Here is a 25,431-nt window from a genome sequence, read left to right as displayed (position 1 = left end):
CTTTTGCGAAATCCCTTGAATGGGGCCCTCTCAGTTTGAGAATCTCCTGCGGGGTCGTGTGGCGAACTCACGGCTGCCTGCTCATGTCCATGTGGTCCTCAACTGGAAGTTGTCACCTCCAGTGGACCCCAGAGGGGCGATCTGACATGATGTCCACCTTCTGCTTCAGATGACTTGTCAGTGTCTGAATCGGGGTTTTGAATGCCCTCTCCTTCCAGCCTTCAAAACACTGCCTGTATATTTAATCATCTGTGTGTGTCCATGCCCTGTGGTTCTTAAAATCGTTTTAAATGTTTAATTTGATGTGAGAGCCTTCATTTAAACGAAAACTGAAGTAAATGGCGTTCTGTTCCCATCCTGGGACGTCCCACTTCTTAGATACCGATTAGCTGGCCACAGATCGCACGGGGCGTTTTCCCCGCTCGGAGAGGCAGCTCTCGGCAGACGCAGGGCAGCAGCGTGGAGGGGCCGGGACCCGGTGGAAGTCCTGCCTCTGACGGTGGACGAGCTGTTCAACCGGGGGAGCCTTAGTTTTCCTCCTTTGTAAAATGAAAATAATAAAAATTACCTCCCGTTCAGCTTATAGTGAGATTGAAAGGAAGCTTTGAAATCTGGAGGGTGGGGCAGCGATACTTATAAATCCATTAATGCTGACTCGCTTGGCTGGATCGCGTCGTGGGCCCCACGGGTCACTGGCTTCTCTGTGCTTCGGGGTTTCCAGGGAGAGCCTGGAGTTGGTCTGCCAGGACTCAAAGGCCTGCCAGGACTTCCCGGCATTCCCGGCACACCCGGGGAGAAGGGAAACATCGGGGGACCAGGCATTCCCGGGGAGCATGGTGCAATCGGCCCCCCGGGCCTTCAGGGAATCAGAGGTAACTTCTTGAGGGCAAATCCAGCTTGTGGCAGGGACTGGGTCTGTATCCTTTGTATCCCAGTGAATGTTTGTTGAATGAATGATGGAAATCCTGGGAGACTCTAGCACCCGTTTGCTGCGGCCATGGCACGTGGTGTGAGTGGGGTGTGTCCCCTTGCAGTGTATTCACCATTTCTTCCCCATCTAGGTGACCCAGGACCGCCTGGACTGCAAGGGTCCAAAGGAGCCCCAGGAGTCCCCGGAATAGGCCCCCCTGGAGCGATGGGACCCCCTGGAGGACAGGGACCCCCAGGATCATCAGGTGATGCCACGTCTTCCAGAAGATACCTTCCTTAGGTCACAATCTGTGCATAAAAGGGGAAAAAGTGAATTCTACTTCATGGATACAGGTTTGGTTGTTTGCTTAAATGTAAAGTCACAGGTGTCTTTCTTTTCTTCCCACTGGGCTTGGTTTACATGCCAAAGAGACCCTCCCTTCAGATATTGTACATCTGCTACCATTTATATTTAATTTACAACGATGGGTGTCTCTATCTTATCTCTCCGTGGTGGGGCTAAGTCTTGGGTACCTGAAACCAATCAAGTCCATGTCTAGAAGTGGCCTTTGCCCCTAATAGTCATCTCAGAGTCAGACAGCGGTGGTGGCAGGGCCAGAGAGAAGCTGGTCTTTGTCCAGACACCACGGAGGCGCCGGGTGGGAATGGCTGACGGCAGGAAGGAGATGCTTTGTCTTGGGATCACATTTACCCACTGACTGCCTCGTGGGCCCCAGACACCCCATCTGAGGATGTGGAGGCCGTTCCAACCCCGACGTGGGCACGCTCACACCTCCGGCAGAAGGTCACAGTTAGACAGGGTAAAGGGCGTGGCAGGACACAGTCAGTCCAGCTGATGCCCACCTGCTCTTCCCCACCCCAGGCCCTCCTGGACTGAAAGGAGAGAAGGGCTTCCCTGGATTCCCAGGCCTGGACATGCCGGGCCCCAAAGGAGACAAAGGGTTGCAGGGGCTCCCCGGCCTGACGGGACAGACGGGGCTGCCTGGCCTTCCCGGACAGCAGGGCACGCCCGGCCTCCCCGGGTTTCCAGGTAAATGACTGAGCTCTGCCCACGGGGATGCTGGGAGACCCCTCACCCAGTCTCGTTCGTAACCCCCACTTGGTGCCTGCCTTCAGCATTCACGATGCCTCTGTCTGGCTACAGGTCCCAAGGGAGAGATGGGCGTCATGGGGACCCCGGGGCAGCCCGGCTCGCCAGGACCAGTGGGCGTGCCAGGATTGCCGGGTGAAAAAGGTAGGGAACTGGCGACTCCAGAAAAGCCCATCTTATGTCCATGTCCCACTGCCTACTGGGAAATTCTCAGATGGTTGCAAATTGTACCTCATTTGAAGGGTCTGGAAGAAACCCTCCTCCGGGAGGAACTCTTGGTGATTCGTAGGGGTGAAGGGCTGTGCCCTGCCGACAGGCCACAGGGAAGACAGGTTTGCCCGTGTTCCTAACTGGCACAATAGAGAATCTTTTTTTTTTTTTTTTTTTTTTTTTTTTTGAGAAATGCTGAAATCTTCAGTCATGCAAGGTCACAGAAGCCGAGTTCTTAGAGTCAGAGTAGCCAACTGGGCCAATTTATGTCTTAATTTCTTTTTTTTTTTTTTTTAAATCCTTTATTGATAGCCATTTAGATTATTTCCAATCATTTTTTTAAAGAGGTTTTTTTTTAAGTGGAGGGACTGGGACTGAACCCAGGACCTCATGCATGCTGAGCACGTGCTCTGCCACTGAGCCACTCCCTCCCCCCTGCATGTCTTCATTTCTGTTTCTTACCTTGATATCTGTCATTAAAAAAATATTTTTTAAAAAGAAGTGAACTTTGAAGGGGAGACATAAAAATGGTCATTTGATTTAGTTGAACAGGAAAATTCCCATTCTGTTGTTTCACATAGAGTTGAGGGGCCACTATGAACAGGCATAACGGAGGAGAGAAAATATAAGTTATTTCAACTAATAAGTGGAATCTCGTATATTAGAATTATTAGCAAATAATGACTTCAGGAAGACGTCTCTATCGCTCATTTGCCTGGTGCCACGTTGTCCTGGGGACCTCGGACACCCGCTGCTTAATGCTGTTTGGGACAGGCTACTTGTTCTTTGTGTCTTCTATGTCAGTTGCTTCTGCTGGCCAGAAAGAACGCCACACTTGTCACGGCCTCGGGGGCACTTGGCCACCTGTCACCTGGTGTCTCCTCTTTCCTTTGCAGGGGACCATGGGTTCCCAGGCTCCTCAGGACCCAGGGGAGACCCTGGCTTCAAGGGTGATAAGGGAGATGTCGGTCTCCCTGGCAAACCAGGGTCCATGGATAAAGTGGACATGGGCAGCATGAAGGGCCAGAAGGGAGACCAAGGGGAGAAAGGTAATGCGGGTGAAGGTTTGTGGATGGAGCTGGGAGGTGTCAGCTCAGTTCTCCCTGTGTGATGTCAAACCAGCCTGTGTGTCTACGATTCGCCTTATTTTAAGCAGATGTGAATCATCAGTATCTTTTTCTGTGATGTGCAGGACAGACTGGCCCAACCGGTGATAAAGGATCCCGGGGAGATCCCGGAACCCCAGGAGTGCCCGGAAAGGACGGCCAGGCAGGACTTCCTGGGCAGCCAGGTACAGAGGGGATTTCAAGGTGACCAGCACAGCAGGGGCTCGGTGGGAGAAATGTTAATGCAGCACTTCTCATAGGCGCTGACCTGTTGGGTTTTTGTCCTTCTTATTCTAGGACCTAAAGGTGACCCAGGCCTAAGTGGAACCCCAGGTGCTCCGGGACTTCCTGGACCCAAAGGATCTGTTGGTGGCATGGGCCTGCCAGGTTTGTGGCATTTAGGAAAGGCATCTTCTTTCTAGCACACACACGTGCAGTGCTGGTGGGGCAAGTCTGGGATGAGATCCACTGCACAGAGGACATAATCCAGGCAGATGGGTCTTTTACACAAGCTCCTATCGTCAACTGTGTGGCCTCCTGCCTAGGTGGCATTTGGCTGACGCTGTGGTCATTGCTTCAACCAACCAACCAACAGAAAATCTCACAATGTGGTAAAAGAAAACGTGGGCTGTCTGTGATTACCTTTGTTGTCTCCCAGTGACCCATCCACTTGGCTCCACGGAGGAGATGGTGGATTCTCCATTCAGGATTGTCAGCACAAGAGGCCCCTGAATATACTAAGCATACATTCATGTTTCAGTTGTTTGTGTTTCTAGGAACACCCGGAGAAAAAGGTGTGCCTGGCATTCCCGGCCCACAGGGCGTCCCTGGCTTACCTGGAGAGAAAGGAGCAAAAGGAGAGAAAGGACAGGCGGGTCCACCTGGCATTGGAATTCCTGGACTGCCGGGGGTCAAGGTACCTGCCTCCCGCAAGGAAGCTCTTCCCACATGGCAGCCCCGCCCATGTGGGAACCCCTCCCATGTGGAAGCCCCGCCCATGTGGAAACCCCTCCCATGTGGAAGCCCCGCCCATGTGGGAACCCCTCCCATGTGGAAGCCCCGCCCATGTGGGAACCCCTCCCATGTGGAAGCCCCGCCCATCTTGGAACCCCTCCCATGTGGAAGCCCTGCCCACACGAAGCCCCGCCCATGTGGAAACCCCATCACGTGGAAGCCCCTCCCACCCATCCTCACGGAAAGGCTTCGCAGCAGAGTTTAATAAGCATCTCATTCCTTTAATGCGTCACAACACAGTCGTTTCCCCCGTTTACTGTAAGTTGCCTCTCCTCCCCCTTCTGGTCACTGCCCATGTGCCCAAGGAAGACCTGACTTGCTGAGAGGCTCGGGCAGCAAGTTCTCCCTGGGAGAAGAGGAAGAGGAACGCGGGAAGCAGAGCAGGCAATGCCCCTCTGCTCTGGGTTCCTAATTTCCCCTGCGTTCTCAGAAGTGGGCCTGGATTCTTCTGTTAGAAAGCCGGAAATGGAATTCTGCCATTTGATAGTCATTGTCATCACACCAGCACGTGCACTGTCACCCAGAGGGCGCCTCCAGACACACGTCCAGGGACAGACAGAAAACTAACGGGCCCAACTTTCACCCACAGGGAGACCAAGGGCTGGCAGGCTTTCCCGGAAGCCCCGGAGATAAGGGGGAGAAAGGAAGCGCCGGGCTCCCAGGGGTGCCTGGGTCTCCGGGCCCCAAGGGCTCCCCGGGCAGTGCTGGTTACCCAGGTAGGTGCTGCCCTCCTCCTGAGCGGGGGGCTCACAGGCGGCAAAGAGAAACTCAGAGTCAAGGGCGTCCTGCTGTCTGGGTTTTCTCTAGGAAGCCCTGGGTTGCCTGGAGAGAAAGGTGACAAAGGTCTTCCCGGATTGGATGGCATCCCTGGCGTCAAAGGAGAAGCAGGTAGCGACCACTTTTTAGGACACAGGTGGGGCCAGTGGAGAAGAGCCCAAGGGGACCTCAAGGCTGGGGGACCTCTGGCCAACCAGCTGGGATCACACCTCTATTTCCAGTTGGACAGACTGAGTCTGGGGGTGCTGATGGGGTCTTTCCAAGGTCCGACCTCCAGTTAGACCTGGAACTGGCTTTAGAGCTGGTTCTGGAAACAGATTTCCTACTTGGCGTGGCAGATCGATGTCCTCTCTGGCCACTCTCCCCAGCTTTGGGGGCTGGTGTGCGGGGGTGTTGCTCCCCTCCTGAGGGGACGCTGGGAGGGACCGTGGGGAAGCCAGGCGAGCTCAGGGTGGGGGACAGCAGGGCTCCCTGGGTGAATGTCCTTAGTAGAGCCTTTTGCACGCCGACCCGGGTGCTCCGGGAGAGGCTCCGTGCCTGACTGATGCGACCTTGCTCTTCGAGGTCTTCCTGGACAGCCTGGCCCCACGGGCCCCGCCGGCCAGAAAGGAGAGCCCGGCAGTGACGGAATCCCGGGGTCGGCAGGAGAGAAGGGTGAACCAGGTACGCTGGGCTCCCACTCTTTTCAGGTTGAAGCTCTGCCCTGGAGCTGCGTCTCCCAGAGACCTGCCCTCCCCGCTGGGCGCCGGGGCTGGGTGTAAGGCAGCACGCCCTTCCCGCTGTTCAAACAGCAGCGTGGACACGTGGGCTGGGATGGATGCGAAGAGGGGAGAGAGGGTGGTCACTTACTCCTCAAATACGTGTGGCCACCGACCCTCGAAATGGCCTGAGCCCTCACGTGAGTGACAGAGGCACCCACAGAAAGCCCAGACCCTGCCTTCTCTGCCTGGCCGTCCCCCCTTTAGAAATGGCCCTGGGGGTGTTTGCTGTCCCCCGAATCTGCTCCTGTCACTGACGGGGGCGCCACAAGTTGGGCGATAGTGCCTGTGTGAGCTCCGAAGATGACAGTCACACGCAGGAATACTCGAGTAGAAGGAGGGCGGCACACGCACCTTGGAGCAGGTCATCTGGGTTGGGGGCTGGAGGGAGGGACGCGGTGCTGGCAGGAAACTGCGAGGGGTCTGCTGCTGTTACCGTCGGCCTTTTCCTCAAGTTCACTCTTTCATTCTGTGAGCCATATGTTTATATTATGTGTATTCCTTTTCCTGTAAAAATAATTTATAAAAAGTGCCTCCACACCTGCTTCCCAGCTTTGAATCTCCTCTCAAGCCCTTTACTCACATGGGTGGGCCCCTGGCTCTGCTGCCCCAGGTGTTGGTGGCTCTCTCGCTCTTGAGAAGGGCTGTTAGTTGGATGGCCGTGTGAGAAAAGCCGGTTTGTGGGTCTGCAGACAGCAGCAGGGAAGAAGCACTCACTTGTACAGGTCATTTCTACCAGATGCTCTTGTGGTTCTGAGTGCAAAGGTGTCTGGGAAAATGCACTGAATTATGTGTCCAGTCCAGGGTGTAATTGTAGGAATATAATTTGACGAGCACAGGGCCGTGAGCTAATTTCTGTGTGCTCCGCAAACAGTAGATGGTCTTGGCACAGAGAGTGGGTCTCGCTTTGTGCTGTACCCACAGCTCCGCTGTTTCCAGGGAGATGACAGTGGCTTCTCACCTTTGTCTTACAGGTCTACCTGGAAGAGGGTTACCAGGGTTTCCCGGGACCAAAGGAGAGAAAGGTAACAGATTTGTTAAACGTACTCTTCGTTCTCAGCTATCCGCTGCTGCACATGCCACAGAGCAGGCTGAGCAGCGACAAGGAAGCATCTAGACACGGGTGATGGGTCCTGGGTCTGGGACAGTCGAACCGACAGTCTCCCAGCTGGTGACAAGCTGCCAGGCGGTGCGCTGCGTTTTGGAGTCGCTGCCTTGTGCGGCGTCGGGCGGGCATCACACAGGGGGCCCTGCGGTCCCCCCAGGTGGTGACCCTATTTCCTTCCCCCCTTATTTTTTCTTAATAAGCTTGAAACAATCCTAGAATTTTGTCATTTTATTACCATTTTATTACCCAGTTTGGGTAAAATGTTTAAACTAAACATGCAGTTGTTTGTTTTTTTTTCTATAAGCTCTTAATTTGAAAAATACTAAAAACAGTTTTATTGAAGTATCATTGAAATACAATAAATTGCACATATTCAAAGTTTGCAGTTTGATAAATCTTCATACACACACAGACACTCAAACACACACACCCCATGGAAATACAGCACATTTGAGATGGGGAGCACCTCGTCACCCCAAGAGTGTCCTGGGCCGCTTGGCCATCCCCTCTCCTGCCCCTTCGCGGCCCCAGCCCCACCCTAGGCGGCCTTGGGTCTGCTTTCTGGCGCTGCAGTTTAGCCTGCGTTTTCTAGAGTTGACGTGGACGGAGCCCTGCAGCGTGTGCTCTCCTCAGTCTGACTGCTTTTGCTCAGCGCTGTTAGTCTGAGAGCGACCGGTGCATTGCTCGCATCAGCGGCTCATTCCTTTTTATCGCTGAGTAATGTTCCATGGCGTGGGTCTAACACTGTGCGCTCACTCATTCACCTGCTGACGGAACAAGCCCTCGGTCTCAGCAGTGCAGTGACTTGCAGGCTTGTCTGCACATGTGTTCCAATGCCTTTGCTGTCAAACAGTTCCTTTAAGAAGTATAGAGAAAGATCACGGGTTCTTTCTATCCTGAACTTTCTCTCCTTCAGGTCGGCCGTGGTGGAAGGCTAGCGTGCTATTTAACAAAAAGGAGACAGAAGGGCTCCCGCCTCTGGCTCCCTCCTGCTGCCTTCCGGGAGCCCCTCCCTCCACATCGATGCCCTGGGTCTCTCTCCTTCCCTGTGTCTCACCATCACCTCAAACTCTCTTTACTGCTTTTTAGGTTCAAAGGGCGACGTGGGTTTCCCTGGATTGGCTGGGAGTCCAGGAATTCCTGGATCCAAAGGAGAGCAAGGATTCATGGGTCCTCCGGGGCCACAGGGACAGCCGGGATTGCCAGGAGCCCCTGGCCGTGCGGTGGAGGGGCCCAAAGGAGACCGAGGACCGCAGGGACAGCCTGGGCTGCCAGGTGAGGGCGTCTGGCCAGGCTCAGAGCTGGGACAGAGGCAGGCACAGACACACACAAGTGGGAAAGAAATTCAAATGATGAGGTTGTTGTTCAGAAGCTCTCAGCGTTTATCACAGCTGGAAAGTGCGCAGGACATCAGGGCCTGGTGCTCAGGCCTCCGCTGGGTCGGCGCTTCCCGTGTCCTTCCTGTCAAGGAGCTTGTTAGATGACAGGTAGTTAGGGAGAAAGGACGTTACCGGAAAGGACTGGGGCTCAGGTGCCACCTGTGGTGGTCGTGTAAAACCGGCAGGACCGTGTAGCACTCCTGTCCCCGTGAGCAGGGGGACTGCGCGGCAGCACGGCCTCCCCTGAGCAGGGGACCACAGGCGCTTGCACCCTGGGACGTGGTGTTTATGTCGACATTCACCTCCTGTTGAGCAGACGCTTCTTCCTAGGGCCTACCTTGATGTCTTGAGGTCACATGCTGCTTAATTTGGTGGTGGTGTGTACAGTTGGGGACAGTTGGGGACAGTTGGGTAGCATTGGTGACAACCACAGCCCGGTGACACTGGTACCTAAAAGCACCCTCTAACCTCAAATGTTGTGGCTTCTGTGTCTCCCGCCAGGGCTTCCGGGACCCATGGGGCCTCCAGGGCTCCCCGGGCTTGATGGACTGAAAGGCGACAAAGGAAACCCAGGCTGGCCGGGGGCTCCTGGTGCTCCAGGGCCCAAGGGAGACCCCGGGTTCCAGGGCATGCCTGTGAGTTGTCCCCCTGCAGGGCCTGTTCTTGAAAAGGATCCCAGCGTAGGGCTTGCATGTGTGTGTGTTGCACCCCCCCGTCCTCTCCGAATCAGCCCCTCTCTCTTGCCAGTCCCCAGCCGTCGTCACTGGCACCATAGTGGGCAACTGTCACAACATTTCTTACCGTCTAGTCACACAAGGACCATTAAAAGGGCGATGTTTTACTCCTGGAGATTACAGTTCAAAGCCTGGGTTTGAAAATCTATTTACAAATGATGCAAAAAGTTAGCCTCAGAAATGCAGGCATGTACTCCCACTCCTAGTGCCGGCCCGCGCCTGCCTGTCTCTCTCCGTGTGTCTGTATGACTGTGTACACGTTACACGCACATACGTGTAACTTTTTAAAATAAGATAAAGCAAAGAAACCAAAATATATAAGAAACAATACAACTTTTTATATATATTGGGAAGGTGACAACTATGTCAGTATGTCTAGAAAATAGGATAGTGTTTTTAAAGACAAGACAACCTCCTTTAGTATTTTTAAAGTTTTTTCCATATTTAAAGTACTTTAAATACAAGATATGAAGCTAATCCTAAAGAAAGATCACTGTGGTTGACTGTTGGGAGGGAAGTTTTCCAGAGAGGTGCCCTGGTGTTGACAGATGGAAGTACTGGCACGACAGGTGTTTAGGGAGTTTTGACTCTGTTCACGGCATTGTGCTGTGGGGTGGGGACAGCGGGTGTAAGACTTACACCTGCTTCTGAAACTTGACCACATAGATGGACAGGCAGAGAGGACCCAATGAATGAAGCAGGGTGTTGCAGTTTCCCGCGTCCTGATTGGGCTGCAGAAGGGAATTTTGCTGTTCTCTTTACATCTTTCTGGAAACCACAGGGCACTGTGTGTGCACAAAGCTACTGTCAGGAGTCCAGGGGCTGTCCCAGCTTCTCCTGAGCCATTCCTGACTGATGTTCTCTTTGTGTCTAGGGGATTGGTGGCTCTCCAGGAATCACAGGTTCTAAGGGTGACATGGGACCTCCAGGAGTTCCAGGGTTTCAAGGTGAGACATAACGGAGATGCTGCCTGAAGACCCATCAACCCGCCACCAGAGCCCCGACCCTGGCGCTTTCGCGTCGGGAGAACCAGCACGCTTGCAGGACATGACACGGTTCTCTTCAAATTAAAGTGCCATTTCTGGGTGGCAGCCCCATTTGTAGAACCCTGTGCACAGCTGTGTGAAGACGTTCTGATTTTCTTGCTAAGGATCAGCGAGGCATTTGCCTCCCAGTAAGCGGTCATGGATTTGGGATGTTCATTAATTTATTAATGTCTTAAGCAAACATTTATTGGGTGCCTCCCGGCTTCCAGGCACTGTGACTTTTCCTGCCGAGTCAGATACATAGGAATGAAAGGTCAATGAAACAAATTCTCAGCCTGCAGGCGCCTTGTGGTCCGGGTGGGGATGCGTGTGAATCAGGTCGGGGATTACAGGATTCTGTGTCCTCCCCTGGTTGGGACCATTTAGTGGTTTGCTGCATGTTTGGAAAAAATGTGACGTCTGGATTCTAGAAAGAAGAGTTTCACCCGGAGTTTTACATAGCTGACCAGAAGCAATGCTCTTTTTTTCCACGAGCATGAACTGGAAATGTGTTCACTGTGTGTGTGTGTTACACATGCATTTGTGTTTAGGTGTGTTTACGTGCTTCCACGTAGGTACACACGAGCGTGTGTGCACACGTAGGTGTACATATGTATTCACACACACACACACGGACACGCGGAGTCTGGTGGAATTCTGTGCAAAGACCATGTTCTGCTTTCGTGCAGGTCAGAAAGGCCTCCCTGGCCTTCAGGGAGTGAAAGGTGACCCCGGAGACCAAGGGTTCCCTGGAACGAAAGGTAAGAGAGCCCGACCGTCAGGAAGCGGTCACCGAGAGGCCTGTGGCGGCCGCCGGGGGTCCTGTACTTGGCTGCTCCAGTTACCGTTTTTACCAGTGACTTGTCTTGCAAGTCAAGTTCACTGAATCTGCGCCTGCGGTAAATCCAGCAGAGAGGGAATGAGAGACCCAAGGTTCACAAAAGCTCCCAGCTCTGAGGGGAGACTGAGGTTAGCCCCCAAAACAAGGAGTGAAATTGTCTGCGTGGTTTGTGGCGGGACCGTGGGGGCCCGTCCTAGGAAGGGTCTGCTGTGGCTTCTCCACGGGGAGCCAGACGTGCCACGTGGCTGCAGGGACGTGGGCCGGTCGTGGAAGGACGTGGTCTGAGGGGCCCTGCATCCCCTCTGGTCCCTGGAGTCAGGCCTGGTTTCCAGGGCTGCACCCGGTTGTGAAAACCACGCTTCAGGAGAGGGAGTGAGCAACCCGAACGCACTGAGAAGTGGGTGACGGGGAAGGAAAAAGTGGGGAAATGGGGGAGGAGGCGTGGGAGGGCAGAAGGAAGAGGAGCAGACCCCCCGGGGTTCAGACTCCGTGCGCGGCCACAGGCGGCTCAGGGCCTGGCGCGCGGAACGAGCGTCTGTCTGTGCGTGGCTGAGACGGTAGGGCCGGCGGCCTAGCGGGCCTGGGGGCGGGCTTCCAGCTGCACGTGTTGGAGCCTCCCCCCACCCCCCGCCCCTGCGAGCGGGGCCCTGGGGGCACGAGCGTCACCTCGGGGCAGGCCCGTCCCCGAGCCCCGATCCGAGTGGCGGTTCCCACCCAGGCCCCTGACGTTGGCTCCGGTCCCGAGGGGTCAGGATCTTAGGGTGAAGGTATCTCGCGAGGATCTGTTTACCTGTGTTTCTGACGCTGATTCTACTTGGGGACAACACTGCGTTCAGACTGGGTTCCGTGTTGGAAGCCGTTTCTGCCCCGTGTGGTGACGGTGAAATTGACTGGCCCCCACCCTGACCCCCACAGGTCTTCCCGGCCCCCCCGGCCCCCCAGGTCCCTACGACATCATCAAAGGGGAACCAGGGCTTCCTGGACCTGAGGGCCCCGCGGGTCTGAAAGGCCTTCAGGGACCTCCAGGCCCCAAAGGACAGCAAGGTAAGGAGCGCGGGCCGGGTGGCGGGGCGTGGGGGTCGAGGGAGCTGGGGGCCTTCTCGCCGTCCTGTGTCTCCGCTCTGCTCCGCTCTGCCTCTGGATAATGGCCATAGAAAATGTATTTGAAGATGGCTTTCTTACCGCCTTTTCTTTGATGTGTAAAAAAACCAAATGAAGATTTTGAAGGACTGAAGTAAAAAGCCAGAGCAAAACACAGAGAAAGCCAGGGGAACGTAAAACTTGGCATATCTGTGCTCACTTAGAAAACCACGGAAAAGGGACAGAAGGATGGGCCGGCAGGAAGCAGCCGTCTAGCCTTGTAGGCACTGGTGTCCGCACGGCGCCCGGGAGCTCTGCCCACCTGGCCAAGCTGTGTGCCCATCCCCGGGGCCCTGGACACGCTCACCTACAGTCTTCTGCTTGTTTGGGCGAAACGCTCCCCACTTCAGGAGCTCCCAGGGAGGGGTGGGGATGGAAAATAAAGAAGAATGAACACATTTAGAGTGGAAAGGTCGCATCCGTGAAAATTTAAGTTTAAACGACCTAAGAATAAACTGGACACATGAAAACAAAAAGTACTGTCCACGTCAGTAAACCTGGTGCCTAAACGTCTGAGGCACTAGAATGTGGCCGATGCGGGGACACCCGAGAAAACGGAAGCACATCAGACCATTCCCCGCTCCCTGGTGACTGTCCTTCCCCAGATTGTCTGCCAAACAGTGACGGCAGGAAGCGGGGGACCCCGATTCCAGGGTGAAGCACGCGCCCCTGTGGGGTCTGCTGGGCCCTGGCCTCTGCACGGCGTGTGCTGCTGTCCCAAAGCCGCTCCTGGCCCTGGGAGGGCTTTCCCACCTGGTCCGAGGCCCCGTGTTGGCCTTCCAGAAGGCCACAGAGGACGTTTCCTGAGGGAAGAGAAGAGACAGCTCTCCTGTACCGGCCCGTGAACCCTTTCTCCCTCCCCCTTAGGTGTGACAGGATCGGTGGGCTTACCTGGGCCGCCAGGTAGTCCCGGGTTTGACGGCGCCCCCGGCCAGAAAGGAGAGATGGGACCCTTTGGGCCTCCTGGTAAGTGTGCCATGAACTCCAACCTCATTACCCACTACCTGTGTCTTTGGGTTAGAAGCCTGCGGCCCTGGCGTGCAGAAGCCTGCAAAATGAAATTGAAAATGTTTCTTGAAGATTTCCAAAGACGTCTGCTTCTTAGGAGAACTAGGGTCCTAAGGAGAAGCTAAGGTTGCTCTCATTTGCTTCCAGTGTAGAGAGACAGATGTGATCAATTCACGGTGTGTTCTGGATGTCACTGAAAGAAGGCCCGTAGTGACAGCCTGTGTGGGTGATGCAGGCTGCAGCTTGAAAGCCCCATGTCAGCATGGGCCAGGGAGGGCAGACGATCCCGCAGTGTCACCGAAAGGGATGCAGGTGGGCTGCTTCCCAAGAAGCAGGAGCTCAGGTGTCCCGTCGTGACCGAGATGCTAAAGGCTGAGGCGGGGCTGAGGGACGGAGGACCCAGCCGGCAGGAGGCCTGGGGCAGGCTCCCAGGCAGCTTGGTCACCCCAGGGGCCGGGGAGGACACCCTGCACGCGAGCATCCTTACCGCCCTGTGTCCCTCTGCCAGCTGTGGGCCACTAAGGATGGCAAGCCACCTTTAGAGGAGGTAGTTCTAATAATTCTGTAATAATCCTCCCCCAGGGACCCCAAAGCGCCGTGTAAATACCTGCATGGCGTCAGCGCCACTTCCTGCCTTTATTTGTGTACTTCTTTTCGTGTGTTTCATTTATTCATTGGACTCAGTTTTGTGAGCGCCTGCCTTGCACCAAGCACTGCGCTCAGAGAACAGCTCGAGGCGGCAGGCAGAGCCGAGACCTGCCAGCGCGAGGGAGGGGGCGGCTGCACTGGGTCTCGTCTGTCTGTGACTAGGGAAGCTGATTCCCCTTGTGTCCTGCAGGTCCCAGAGGCTTCCCGGGGCCGCCGGGCCCTGATGGGTTGCCGGGATCCATGGGTCCCCCGGGCACCCCGTCTGTGGATCACGGCTTCCTGGTGACCAGGCACAGTCAGACGATAGACGACCCCCAGTGCCCTCCTGGGACCAAGATCCTCTACCACGGCTACTCCCTGCTCTACGTCCAGGGCAACGAGCGGGCGCACGGCCAGGACCTGGGTGAGGCGTCCGGGGAGGGCTGCGTTCCTCCCACGTCCAGAGTCCAGGGCTGGGTGGTGATGGGGTCTGTGTCCTGCGCTGGTCCTGCAGTTTGGGGTGTCATCAAGACCTATCAATGAAGAAGTCCTGTTTCCTGCCACCCTTACCAAACGGGCTGTCCGTTCAACAGCTGCCGTGTAGCTGACGGGAAGCCGGGCAGACGTAAAGGCGGGCTCTCTGAAAAATGTTAAAGGAATGAAACTTCTGAGCTCTTCTTCAAATGATCGAGTGGGGTCAGGATTTCTGGAGCACACTCTTCACAGTCGCACTGATGGCCTTAAAATAGAGCAGCCTTCCTGTTGCTCTTTTAAAATATGTCCACCTTACCCTGTCCAGTTTCTCTGCACGTTCTCATCTCGGTCCCTCTGCGTTTCAATCAGCAGAGGGCTGTGTGTCTGCCATTTTCTCGGTCCCCCCCGATATGCGCCACCACATTATGTTTTAATGTCACACCTCTGGCTGTCACTGAGGTTGCACACAACAAGCAGGTCTACAAAGGGAGCTCTGCATTTCTTCAGAGACCTTGTCCAGCGACTCGCCAGCTCTGTACAAGGACCTGCACGTTCAAGTCCCTCTGGAAGTCAGTTCCGGGAAAAGCTTTCTCTCTGCCGATAAGCCGCTTTGTGTCCCTTCGTCAAAACGTCCTGCTGGCTCTTGGCGCTGACCCTCTGGCCTGGGTCACTTTACATTGCATGGCAGCTCCTTTCCAGTCAGGCTAGTCTGCTGGGTGGATACAGTCCTTCTTTCTGTCTGTAATTTAAAACGTTCTTATTTCCGTCTTGGCGGGTTATGCAGAGGGTAAGCCTTCCGCGATGAGCCGGCTCCCCGCCGGCCCGCAGGGGGCGGCGGGGGGACGGTCACACGGCGCCTTCCCCCCGCCCGCAGGCACGGCCGGCAGCTGCTTGCGCAAGTTCAGCACGATGCCGTTCCTGTTCTGCAACATCAACAACGTGTGCAACTTCGCCTCCCGCAACGACTACTCCTACTGGCTGTCCACACCCGAGCCCATGCCCATGTCCATGGCGCCCGTCACGGGGGACAGCATCCGGCCCTTCATCAGCAGGTGAGCCCAGCCAGCCGCCGCCAAAAAGCAAAAGCCACCTGTAGGCCGGGAGCAAGTTATTTTGGCTTTTTTCCCCCAAACACTCTCTCCGTTGCTATTCAGTGTATTGATTGTGATATGAGTTTAGTCTTAGAAATCAGCTGTACAAGTTAGTGGATGTAACAGTCAGTTACCATCTTTAAAAATGACTAGTGCAAACCCTCGCTGAGAAAACGCCCAGCTTTGGAACAAGATGTGTAACTCGTGTGACTCACTGGGGTGGCCGCCTTCCCCGCCGTGAACGGGGCAGGGTCCCTGGGGTCCCCAGCAAACTTAGACAAGCTGTGCAGCTTATTTTTCTTAAACAACTCTCTCTCTAAGGAGCCTTTTAAGGTGTAGTTTTGGAATCACTCCACCTCCATGAAATTAAAAAAAAGTGTGATTTTTTAATTGTAGTAAAATATACGTAATGTAAAATTTACCATCTTAACCTTTTTTGATTTTTTTTGTGTGTGTGGAGGTAGACTGGAGGTAATTAGGTTAATTTACTCATTTTTAGCAGAGGTGCTGGGGATTAACCCAGGACCTTGTGCACGCGAGGCATGTGCTCTACCACTGAGCTGCACCCTCCCCCATCTTAGCCATCTTTGGGGGTACACCCAAAGGAGCTCACCCACGGGAGTGAGGTGGTGCCCTTGAAATTGTGATACCACAGACACACTGCATGTCTGTGCTTTATACATAAAAAGGTCACCCCCACGTATCGTGCACATGGAACGTGTGCACGCTAAGGGCTCACGCACGCTGCCCCCCTGGGTTTTGCCCCCCTTGAGGTGCTGTTGCACCCACTGTGACTGCGTGTGTTTGAGCGACTCCCAGATTAGGAGCTTTCCGCACTCATTAATGTCTGGAGGATGTTTTCAGGTCCCTGAGAGTCTGCCTGGGAGGACACAAAATGGGAAACTGAAATTATTATGACTGAAAAGTGCACGGTTGTCCTACCTCGGCCTCTCTCCCTCTAAGGAAAGGTTGCTTCCTTAGCTCCCAAGTAATTGAAAGGCGGCAGATGTAGGCGTTCATCTGACTAAGGAGCTGTTCTCTCACTTTACACACGAAGGTGACGAGGATCAGAAGAGTAACAAGACCGGGCAAGTTCGCCTTAGGAAAGTGAGAGGGAGAAAGGGCGTAAGATTTCCTGTTTCCTTTAGAGAAAAAGCTGCCTTTGAACAGGAGGAACGATGGAGCAATGCAGGCTGAGCTGCATCATGCAGTCCGAGGGGTGGGGGTGCGGGGCGCCCGGAACAGCCCTGCGTGGTGACCCCTAGTCCCTGCTGGTCACCGCCTGCTTCGGGGAGGGCGGGCCAGGCACAGGGTCTGCGGCTCTGGCATGTGCAAGGCTGGTCCTAGCAGGTCAGTCTGGTTAAAAGAATGTACCACCGAGGACCCAGAACAGAAAGACTGGGGGATGTTAGTAGAAAAGTCAGGTTTCCGGTGGCCTTACATCAAAAGGGCCCCTGACAGGTTTCTTTGACTTTTCTTTGGGGCTGTAAGAAAACTTGCCTCCTGGGTCTTAAAATGGGAAAAGTCATCCGTTACTTCCAGAGAGGCATCTTTCAAAAGGCTCATGTCCTCACGTGTGTCTGGGAGGCGGCTCGTTCTGGGCTGAGATTTTTCTTGCTCAGAACCACCCCGGGGTGCGAGAGGGAAGACTAACCACCTTTGTGTTTTTGTTTAGCTTTCCTTGGACAACAGGTAGAAAATGATTGTTCGTTTTTGTTGCCTACTTACCTTCTAAGTAAAATTGACAGTAACGTTGATCTGGCTGGGACCCAGGGCCCTGGCACGTGTTTACGATATTCCAGAAACCGGTCCAGGAGAAGCCTGGGGTCTCAGCTTTGCTTTTCTCTGAACTCATCACTTTTAGTAAGAGCCCTGATTCTGTGACCACAAGTTGTTTAAACGCCAGCACTGCCTGTTTGGGGGTGTTCACATCTTTCTGTTGACTGACCCACAGACGCTCAGTGTGAAAGGACCTCGGAAGTCACGTCCTTCAAGCCCACTGCCCCGAGAGGCCCCCACATCTCACATCCCCTTTCCCAGTAACACGGCCCGCTCCTCCAGGTCTCTGAGCACGCAGGCCCCAAGTTACTTTACCTTCGTGGTTTCTGATGACGTCTCAGGACTTCCAGACTCCTTCTGAGGTCTTCCCCTGGGGGAGGGCCTAAGGCTTAATTTTAGAAAGAGTTAATAACATGAACTCATTCATCCTGAGCAGGAAAGGTAGCACCCTTTCTGCTGTCATCCTGACAAAACTTCCTGAGCACTTCCTGGCTTTGCGCAGACACGCATCGTTGAAGACCACAGGCCGTCCGCTTGTTCTGGAGGAGACACCACTGGTGGCGGAGCAGAGAGGGCTGAGTTTTAATTCTGCCTTTGACCCAACCAGCCATGGCCTCAGTTTCTTCCTAAGTCACATGGGTGTTAGGCTGTGTCAATTTTAAGGGGCCACTCAGCTCATTAAGTCTGTGCGTCTCTGTTCCCTGACACCCTTCTGCCAGGGTCAAGACCACTTCTCTGTAGCGACTTGAACCCCCCTGCCCAGGGGGAGCTTTCCGCAAAGCGCTTCCCTCCCACTATATTTCTGCTCCTGCGTCTGGTGGGCCGACGGTGGCAGATGGATGAGGCCAATCTCAGTCACTGTTGTTTAGCTGAAGCCCTTTAACTCATCTGCATCTGTGTGAATAAAATAGAAAATAGCACACCACACGCGCACACACACGCACACACAGGTCGAGGGAAAATCGAATGACTAATTTAGGCCTTCACCCGCCTTCTCATCTATTTTCATGCAAATGTTCCAGCATAACTAAGTGTAATTATTAACACCATTTATAGTCATTTATCAGCATTGTTAGCACTCTGTTCATTTTGTGACTTGAATGTAATTATGTTGTTGCTGGTGTTTAATTTTTTTTTTTTTTAACCAAGCATTATCCCACCATCAGAGGGTCCCTTAGCAGAGCAGGTCTGAGTCAGAACCTTGTGTGTTACAATTTATTGCTGGGCGCCGCCCCCGCGGCTGAGCACAAGCCCGCCTGGCCTGGGAGGGGGCTCTGGGACTCCCTCCAGCTGCAGAGGCCCCTGGACAGCCCAGCCAGCAGGGTCTCCTCACTGGTGTGCTGGCTCTGGGACTGGACAAGTCTCTGGAAGGAGTCTCCGGTGGACGTCCAGCCCAGGTTCACACTTACTCTTAACTATCATTCACTCAGTGTTTTTCTTACACGGAAGAGGCTTCAGGGCTTAAAACAAACCACTGTCCTCTGGAAGGGAGAGCTAGCGCTTGGCTTTCGCTGCCTCCTTTTTCCTGGGCATTCCCGGTGTTTGCTGAAACACACGCTCGTGGCTAAAATGTTCAGAGATGCTGAGACGCGCAGAGGAGAAAACGGAAGTGGCCTGCAGTCCCAGCTCCCCCGGAGATGGCCCCTGCTACAGCCTGGCCTTCCGGTCTCCCCCCACAAAGCAGGTGGTTGGATGGCCAGTGCACCACCTGGTTTTGAGACCTAGTCAGTATTCGAACCCCGAAGCAGGCTTCCCCAGCCAGTGAGGAGGCCCTGGGCTCAGAGCCTGTGCAGTGGGTGCCGTACCCACTTGATAGAACGTGTCATCGGAGGGGAGGGCGGAGGGAAGAGGCTGCGTGTAATGGGGACAGGAAGGAGCGGGGAGGCTCCTCCGCTGTGCTGAGGCTCCTCCGCTGTGCTGAGTGTCTGCTCTGGTGACTTCTAGGTGTGCGGTGTGTGAGGCGCCGGCCATGGTGATGGCGGTGCACAGCCAGACCATTCAGATCCCAGAGTGCCCCGCCGGCTGGTCCTCGCTCTGGATTGGCTATTCCTTTGTGATGGTAAGCATCTGGGGAGACACTGTATTTTCCCCAAAGAGCCGCCCTTGGACACCCCACCTCTCCTGTCTGCTGCCGCCACCCTCTCTATCCCCCGGGTCACTGGCCTGCCTCCCTCCTGGGACCCCCTCCAAAGTGTCCCCAGGAGCTTCGCCTGTTCCACTCGGGAGGGACAGTGAGGGGGTCCTGTGCCCGCTCAGAGCTCTGTTCTGGGACTAGGTAGCTGGGACGACCTGATGAGATGCTGAGAGTCAGAGCCTTCTTGGGAGAAGGGCAGAGCGTGCCCGTGGGGCGGAGGGAACACATTTGCCAAAACACTCACGAGCCTGAAAGCAGAAGCTGGAGTCAGAAAGAGAGAGCCGGGCGCATGGCAGAGCTGGGGCCCGAGTGTCCACCTCCCCCACACTCGTCCCCCAGCCGCCCCGGACACCACAGCCCCAATGCTCCCCTCCCCCCCGAAAGCCAGTTAAGGCAGGAAGCACAGAACCCCTCTGAGATCCTCTCGTCACTTCTAATTTTACTTTATTTCCTCCATTTAAAGTCTTGATTGAGTATGTACATGCCCTGAGCTTGGGAGATGAGGTTGCACTGGACTCAGTCCCGCTAAGCGATCCCGCACCAGCACCCCACATCACTGCTGTAGACCCGCACACTCTCCGGAGTGGCCACGCTGTGCCTTCCACCCCAGATGACCATCAGCCTGATTGATTGACTGGGAACGTGGCCTCTTATTTGTTTTTCGGCCACGAGTTATTCCGAGTGTGGAAGTTGCCGGGAAAGCAATCCTTCAAGTGCTTGTGTGTGTGTGTTCCAGTTTGATGGTGAGATTTCCTGGGTTGATGATTCTGCATTTAGACTCTTCAACGGGTCCAAAGAATCTGCAGCAACAGCAAAAACCCAGCAGGTTGTTTGGATAAGTCTAAATGCTGCATTGTGGCTCCTTTGTCAAGAAAGCTGCAAAGGTTAGAACTTTGATGTAGAGAAATCAAGACACTTGCCATGAGGCAAGCATACGACTTTGTCTCAAATAGATAGGACTGCTGGACCCCCAATCATAAAATACGCTAACTGGAAAGTCAGTTTGACAGATGAAGCCCCCATCCAAGGAGCACAGGACACTTTGTCATCTCCCTGTCCCCCCTCCCAGCGTTCTGCAAAGATCTGACACAGAGATGACCCTTAATTTCTCAAAACCAAGAGCAAATCAAAGTGACGAGCTCCCGGAGAGCAGGTCACCCACCACCGCTCAGTCCGGGGGCTTGGTGTGAAGTGTGGGGCCCCACTGGGCACCCCGAGACCCCCATTCTCACCTCAGCTTTGACCATGGCCAGATCCGGAATGTTCCAGGGTCCTGACGTCCCCACCTGGGAATCGAGGGTGTTGGCTTTGTGCTCAGAGGTCCCCTGTGGCCCTAAACTTCCAGAGTCCCCTTTCTCACGTCTGTAATAGCTCCCCTGGAGACGCTGGGACATCACTTGTTTTATGTCTTGGTTTCTGAAGACAAGTAGATCCTCCTTCAACCCAGTTTAACCAACAGCTACAACAGTGGCTTTCTTTTCCCTCTTTCCCTTAAGGTTTCTCTTTTTAAAGAAAAAAAAAAGGGGGCTAATTTCCTTTATAAAAGGGTGGGTGGCACCCAAGGTAGCAAATCCAGGATTCCAACGGCTTCCTTACCTGCTGAGGAAGTTGAGGTGGCATCCATTGGCTCTGACATCATTTGCACGTTTCGGCTGTAGCCGTACCCCTGACTAGAAGAGGTTTCGGTGTCCAGAGAGAAAACAGAGTGAGACACAGCGTTTGTTTCAATGCTGATGACGTGGGACCGGTTGTCTCCCGTCCCGGGAGGGGCGTTGGCTGACTCCTGGCGCTGGGTGTGCGCGGCCTGAGGCCACGTGTGGGCCCCAGGGTGCTCCGTGGAGACCGCAGGAGGCCGGGAGGGCAGCTTTCCTGCAGGGAGCACCCTGGCTCCGCCCGGGAACGGATGGGAGGGAGGCCCTGACCCCACTCTCCCTGCCCCGCAGCACACCAGCGCAGGCGCAGAAGGCTCTGGCCAGGCCCTCGCCTCCCCCGGCTCCTGCCTGGAGGAGTTCAGAAGCGCGCCGTTCATCGAGTGCCACGGCCGCGGGACCTGCAACTACTATGCAAACGCTTACAGCTTTTGGCTCGCCACCATAGAAAGAAGCGAGATGTTCAAGTAAGTGCCAGCACCCGCCCCCCCGCTCCCCCCGTGGGGCGGTTCCTCTCCATCCTCCGTGACCTGTAGCCCTGCCAGGGCCGAGTCCCAAAGACGGTGACGCGACAGGACTCGGGAAGGCTGCCTCCGTGGGTGGGAGCGGCTGTCTGATTCTGTTCTACACGGCAGAGAACCCAGGCCGTCTCCAAAGGCGGAGCTGAGGTTCCAGGCTTAGTTCTGTCATTGACGGAAGAGGCATGGAAGAGAGAAGGCCGCTTTCATGTTTCAAGGTGAATCCACAACAACGTAACATCTTTGAGCAGAGCATTCGGAAACATTGTACCTTTCACCAGCAGGGAGAGGGGACAGCAAGCTGCACCTTTTTCATGGTGTTTATCGTGTGCTGAGGTGAAGGTGAGGCGTGTTGTGTGACTTGCAGGCACTGAGTAAGACTTTCGTAAGCCTGCACAAATCAAAATTAATTTCAGCACAAACGCAGCCGACATTAATAGGGAAGACCGTTTCTTTCTCTTCCATTACCAAAATTTCACCCTGAAAGCAGCGGTCTGCAGTGGCTGCTGACCTCGCTGAGTGAGTGTGGAGCCCGGCCGGCCCGCTGGGGACCGGAGCATGCCCCGAGTCCCCGTCCTGCTCTGAGCACCAGCTGCAGCCTGGCCGGAGCAGACGCAGGGCGCCCATGGGGCTGGACGGTTACTTACTGTTCACTCCCCCGAATCAGTGCTTCTCAGCCCTGGAAATAAGCCTTTCTGCCTTTACCTTTTCGGAGAGAATTTTGTGGACCTCGCTATGATCCAGTCTCTCTAGCTTAAATCGTGAAGGTAAAGCAGCACACTCACTAGTAATTTTTTTAAGCATCAGAAAAGTACCAGGTACCTAACTGGTAGCTTACACAAGATTTTTAGGCGACTGGGAGCTTGATGTAAACTCGACAGATAGAATTTGACCATTAGGGTTCTAAGGAACACTGGGTCTTTTTGGTCAAGCCAGCAGCCTGGTACAGTGAGCTAAAATGCCTGCTTAAACAAAGCTGCATAAGAGCCCATTAATTTAAGTAATTAATCTGGGGCACTAGGATTTTCACCAAACTCGCTAACATGAGCAGCCTTGGTTTTGGGACGAGGTGCTCATATGGCTGCTTTAATTTCAGTAAGACTTGATTAGTACTAATTTAGTTCAGACTTCACATTTCCAACAAGCAAAGACCAGGTAGAATTTCTAGGACCAGAGAAGCAGCTGGGACATGAAACGTCCTCCCCTCTCTTTGGCCTCGAATCAGACCACCCGCGTTCCCAAGTTGCGAACGTACTTTGAGGTCTGGTTAGCTCCTCCAGGCCGGTTGCTCATCCCGTCATTCGGCCATGATTTGATGCGCACTTATGGTGAGTGTGGAGTCGCAGGGAAGGAAGTTACCGTCTTAGTCCGGGGCAGTTACTACTCGAGTTGAGAAGGCAGAGAGTTGACCCACAGCTGGAGGAGGCAGGGTCTGCCGTGGGGAGTGGCTGAGGCTCTGGGGCCAGACAGACGCGGGTGACTCTGGCTGTGTTCTTGGCCCAGCGACGGGATGCGGATGGTGACTTGCAGGCATTACGAAGGCTCAGTGACGCCCCACCGCGGCGCCCGCTCGCAGGCGGGGTGGACGCTGGTTCCTGTGTGTCACGGCCCGTCCCCGGCTGGTCCCATGGCGACTGGGGCTGGGGGCAGGGCTGAGGGGCTGGCCTGCCCTTCTGCTGAGGTGACGGCTGGTTTCTGTGCTGCGTTGCAGGAAGCCCACGCCGTCCACGTTGAAGGCCGGGGAGCTGCGCACGCACGTCAGTCGCTGCCAAGTGTGTATGCGGAGAACATAACAACGCCGGCCCTCAGCTGTCTTCACAACATGGTGCTACTCCCTCCTCCCCTCTTCTTCCTCTAACAGCAACGAACCCTAGAAGTATATCCTGTGTACCTCACTGCCCAGTATGAAACCGTAAGGTGCCTTGTAGGAGTCTGCGTAACTAACCCACCTGCTTCGTTGGCCTCCACTCGCTGAAGGAGGGTCAGAGACCACGATGAGCTGTCCATAGTGACGTCCCAAGTGGCACTTCTGATGAAATAAAAGATATGTCTGTTCTCCAGTCCAGTGCACTGATGTGTGAAGTGAGACCCGTCAGAAAACCCAAGGGTGCTAGGAGGTGTAAACGCCCGTTTTCACTCTGGTATGCTAGCAGATCCAGTTTCCACCCGACGGCATGTCTGTTTAGATCACTGTCTAGCTGTCTCAAAATCCAGGTCCCTCAGTCTGTACAAATAATAGTCCTGTAAAGACGGTGTTTGGAACCTCCGAAGGGAAGTCTGGGCTCAGCAGCCCCGTCTTCCGCCCCGGCCCCCACCCCATCAAGAAAAGTTTCGGTCTTTCCGCTCCGTGTGGTACTTTGCAGCTGCTTTTGCAGAAATCACGGATTTCCTGAGGGTCCCCAAGGTAGGCAGAAGTGAAATATATATATATATTTTAGTAATTTATATAGATGTCAGCAGTTAGGCAGGTCACGTTTTCGTTTCATTTCCACTGTTGAAATAAAGCTCACATAGTTTCTTCCTTTAAAAGCCTGTGTTGTCCTTTAACGTAGAGTTTAAACACTAGGGTATTGAATGTGAAACATCAGGTTTTCATTGTTCACCTCCAGACCGAAAGTGGTGTATTGCCAAAGCCAAACCCAGGCTCACGGACGCGGTGTCTGTTACAGTGAAGCATGTACTTTGAGCTTCTTGTCTTTGTTCTGTATGAGTATCTTCAGGGTTTGAAACACTAATCACAAACTGAATAACTTGACTTCAAAAGCAACAACCTTAAAAAGGCCTTCGTTTTATTAGTATTCCTCATTCTGCAGCCCGGTGTGAAAAACAGCTCTGTTGAATCAGAGTATCAGTATTTTTACCTGTAAGCACATTTCAGGCGGCTTCCTTGGTTTTTCACGAGCTGCGTTCAGACTTCAGCAGGGGAACAAATGGATCGCAGGAGAGCAGATTCGGACCACTGTGCCTGAAGTGACCTTTCAGTAAAAGTCTCCAAAGCGTTTTTAAGACTACTAAGGCCTTTTGTGTAATTTCTTTAAATGTGTATTTCTTAAAAATTCAAATTTGTAATAAAGCTGTTTGTATAAAAATTAAGCTTTTATTAATTTGTTGCTAGTATTGCCACAGAAACATTAAAGGAAAAGTTACTGCACAAACCACCAATAAGCCTGTAAGCTCTGCATCCCTTAGATCACATTTATTTTGTAATTCTTCCAAATGAGAGTCACAGACTGGTCATAACTCACAGAAATTATTACAAAGGAAAAATATGGTCTTCTCCTTCATCCCTCTCTCCCTCCCATCTGTTGGTCTAGGCAGCCATCATCCCTCCATCCATCCATCCCTCCATGCATTCATCCACCCATCCATCCACCCTTGTTTTCATCCATCTATACATCCATCCATCCATCCATCCATCCATCCATGCACCCATCCATCCATGCATGCACACATCCATCCATCCATCCATCCATGCACCCATCCATCCATGCATGCACACATGCATCCATCCATCCATCCAGCACTCATCCATCCATGCATGCACCCATCCATTCACTGTATGTTTACCAAGGGTTTGCCACTTTTCAAGCGCTGGTTGGATACAAGATGAACAGAGATGAATAACACACATATCCAGCCATTAAAAACAGATTCATTGGGGGTCAGAACTGAGATTATAATTATGCAATGGTTAAGTGTGGGACAGATGGTCGGATTCCAAATCCTACTTAAGTAGGGAAGAAATAACATGGAAGATTCTTTTTTTCCTGGTGACCTAAGCTTCAGTCAAAACATGATCCATAGAGAATGAATGTGATACTTCATACACAAGAAAAAGCTCTAGTCAAAAACGTTATCATATGAAAAACAAATACCATATGATATCACTTATATGTGGAATCTAAAAGAAAATGACACAAATGAACTTATTTACGAAACAGAAAGAGACTCACAGAGAAAACAAACTATGGTTACCAAAGAAGAAAGGGTGGGGAAGGGATAAATTGGGAGTTTGGGATTAGCAGATACAAACTACTGT

At 53.7% G+C, this 25,431-nt stretch overlaps 1 protein-coding gene across 1 annotated transcript in view; it reads left to right on the top strand.

The window, feature by feature from the left end:
- COL4A1 (collagen type IV alpha 1 chain) overlaps positions 1-24,485 on the top strand; it is a 128,906-nt gene extending 104,421 nt beyond the window's left edge. The window contains exons 30-52 of the mRNA XM_074378525.1: positions 722-872; positions 1,062-1,175; positions 1,793-1,960; positions 2,075-2,164; positions 3,127-3,279; positions 3,423-3,521; positions 3,634-3,723; positions 4,113-4,252; positions 4,940-5,066; positions 5,158-5,238; positions 5,692-5,790; positions 6,860-6,910; positions 8,083-8,268; positions 8,874-9,007; positions 9,981-10,053; positions 10,821-10,892; positions 11,888-12,016; positions 12,980-13,078; positions 13,959-14,171; positions 15,096-15,273; positions 19,036-19,150; positions 21,169-21,341; positions 23,104-24,485. Of these exons, the coding sequence (XP_074234626.1) occupies positions 722-872; positions 1,062-1,175; positions 1,793-1,960; positions 2,075-2,164; positions 3,127-3,279; positions 3,423-3,521; positions 3,634-3,723; positions 4,113-4,252; positions 4,940-5,066; positions 5,158-5,238; positions 5,692-5,790; positions 6,860-6,910; positions 8,083-8,268; positions 8,874-9,007; positions 9,981-10,053; positions 10,821-10,892; positions 11,888-12,016; positions 12,980-13,078; positions 13,959-14,171; positions 15,096-15,273; positions 19,036-19,150; positions 21,169-21,341; positions 23,104-23,185 (2,817 nt within the window). The 3' untranslated portion in view covers positions 23,186-24,485. The remainder of the gene's footprint in view (positions 1-721; positions 873-1,061; positions 1,176-1,792; positions 1,961-2,074; positions 2,165-3,126; positions 3,280-3,422; positions 3,522-3,633; positions 3,724-4,112; positions 4,253-4,939; positions 5,067-5,157; positions 5,239-5,691; positions 5,791-6,859; positions 6,911-8,082; positions 8,269-8,873; positions 9,008-9,980; positions 10,054-10,820; positions 10,893-11,887; positions 12,017-12,979; positions 13,079-13,958; positions 14,172-15,095; positions 15,274-19,035; positions 19,151-21,168; positions 21,342-23,103) is intronic.
- Positions 24,486-25,431: the final 946 nt, after the last annotated feature.

The sequence above is a fragment of the Camelus bactrianus genome, chromosome 14, assembly GCF_048773025.1.
Source record: "Camelus bactrianus isolate YW-2024 breed Bactrian camel chromosome 14, ASM4877302v1, whole genome shotgun sequence".
Taxonomy (NCBI): Eukaryota; Metazoa; Chordata; class Mammalia; order Artiodactyla; family Camelidae; genus Camelus; species Camelus bactrianus.
The sequence above is the reverse complement of the archived record's forward strand: the minus strand, read 5'-3'. Positions and strand labels throughout refer to the sequence as shown.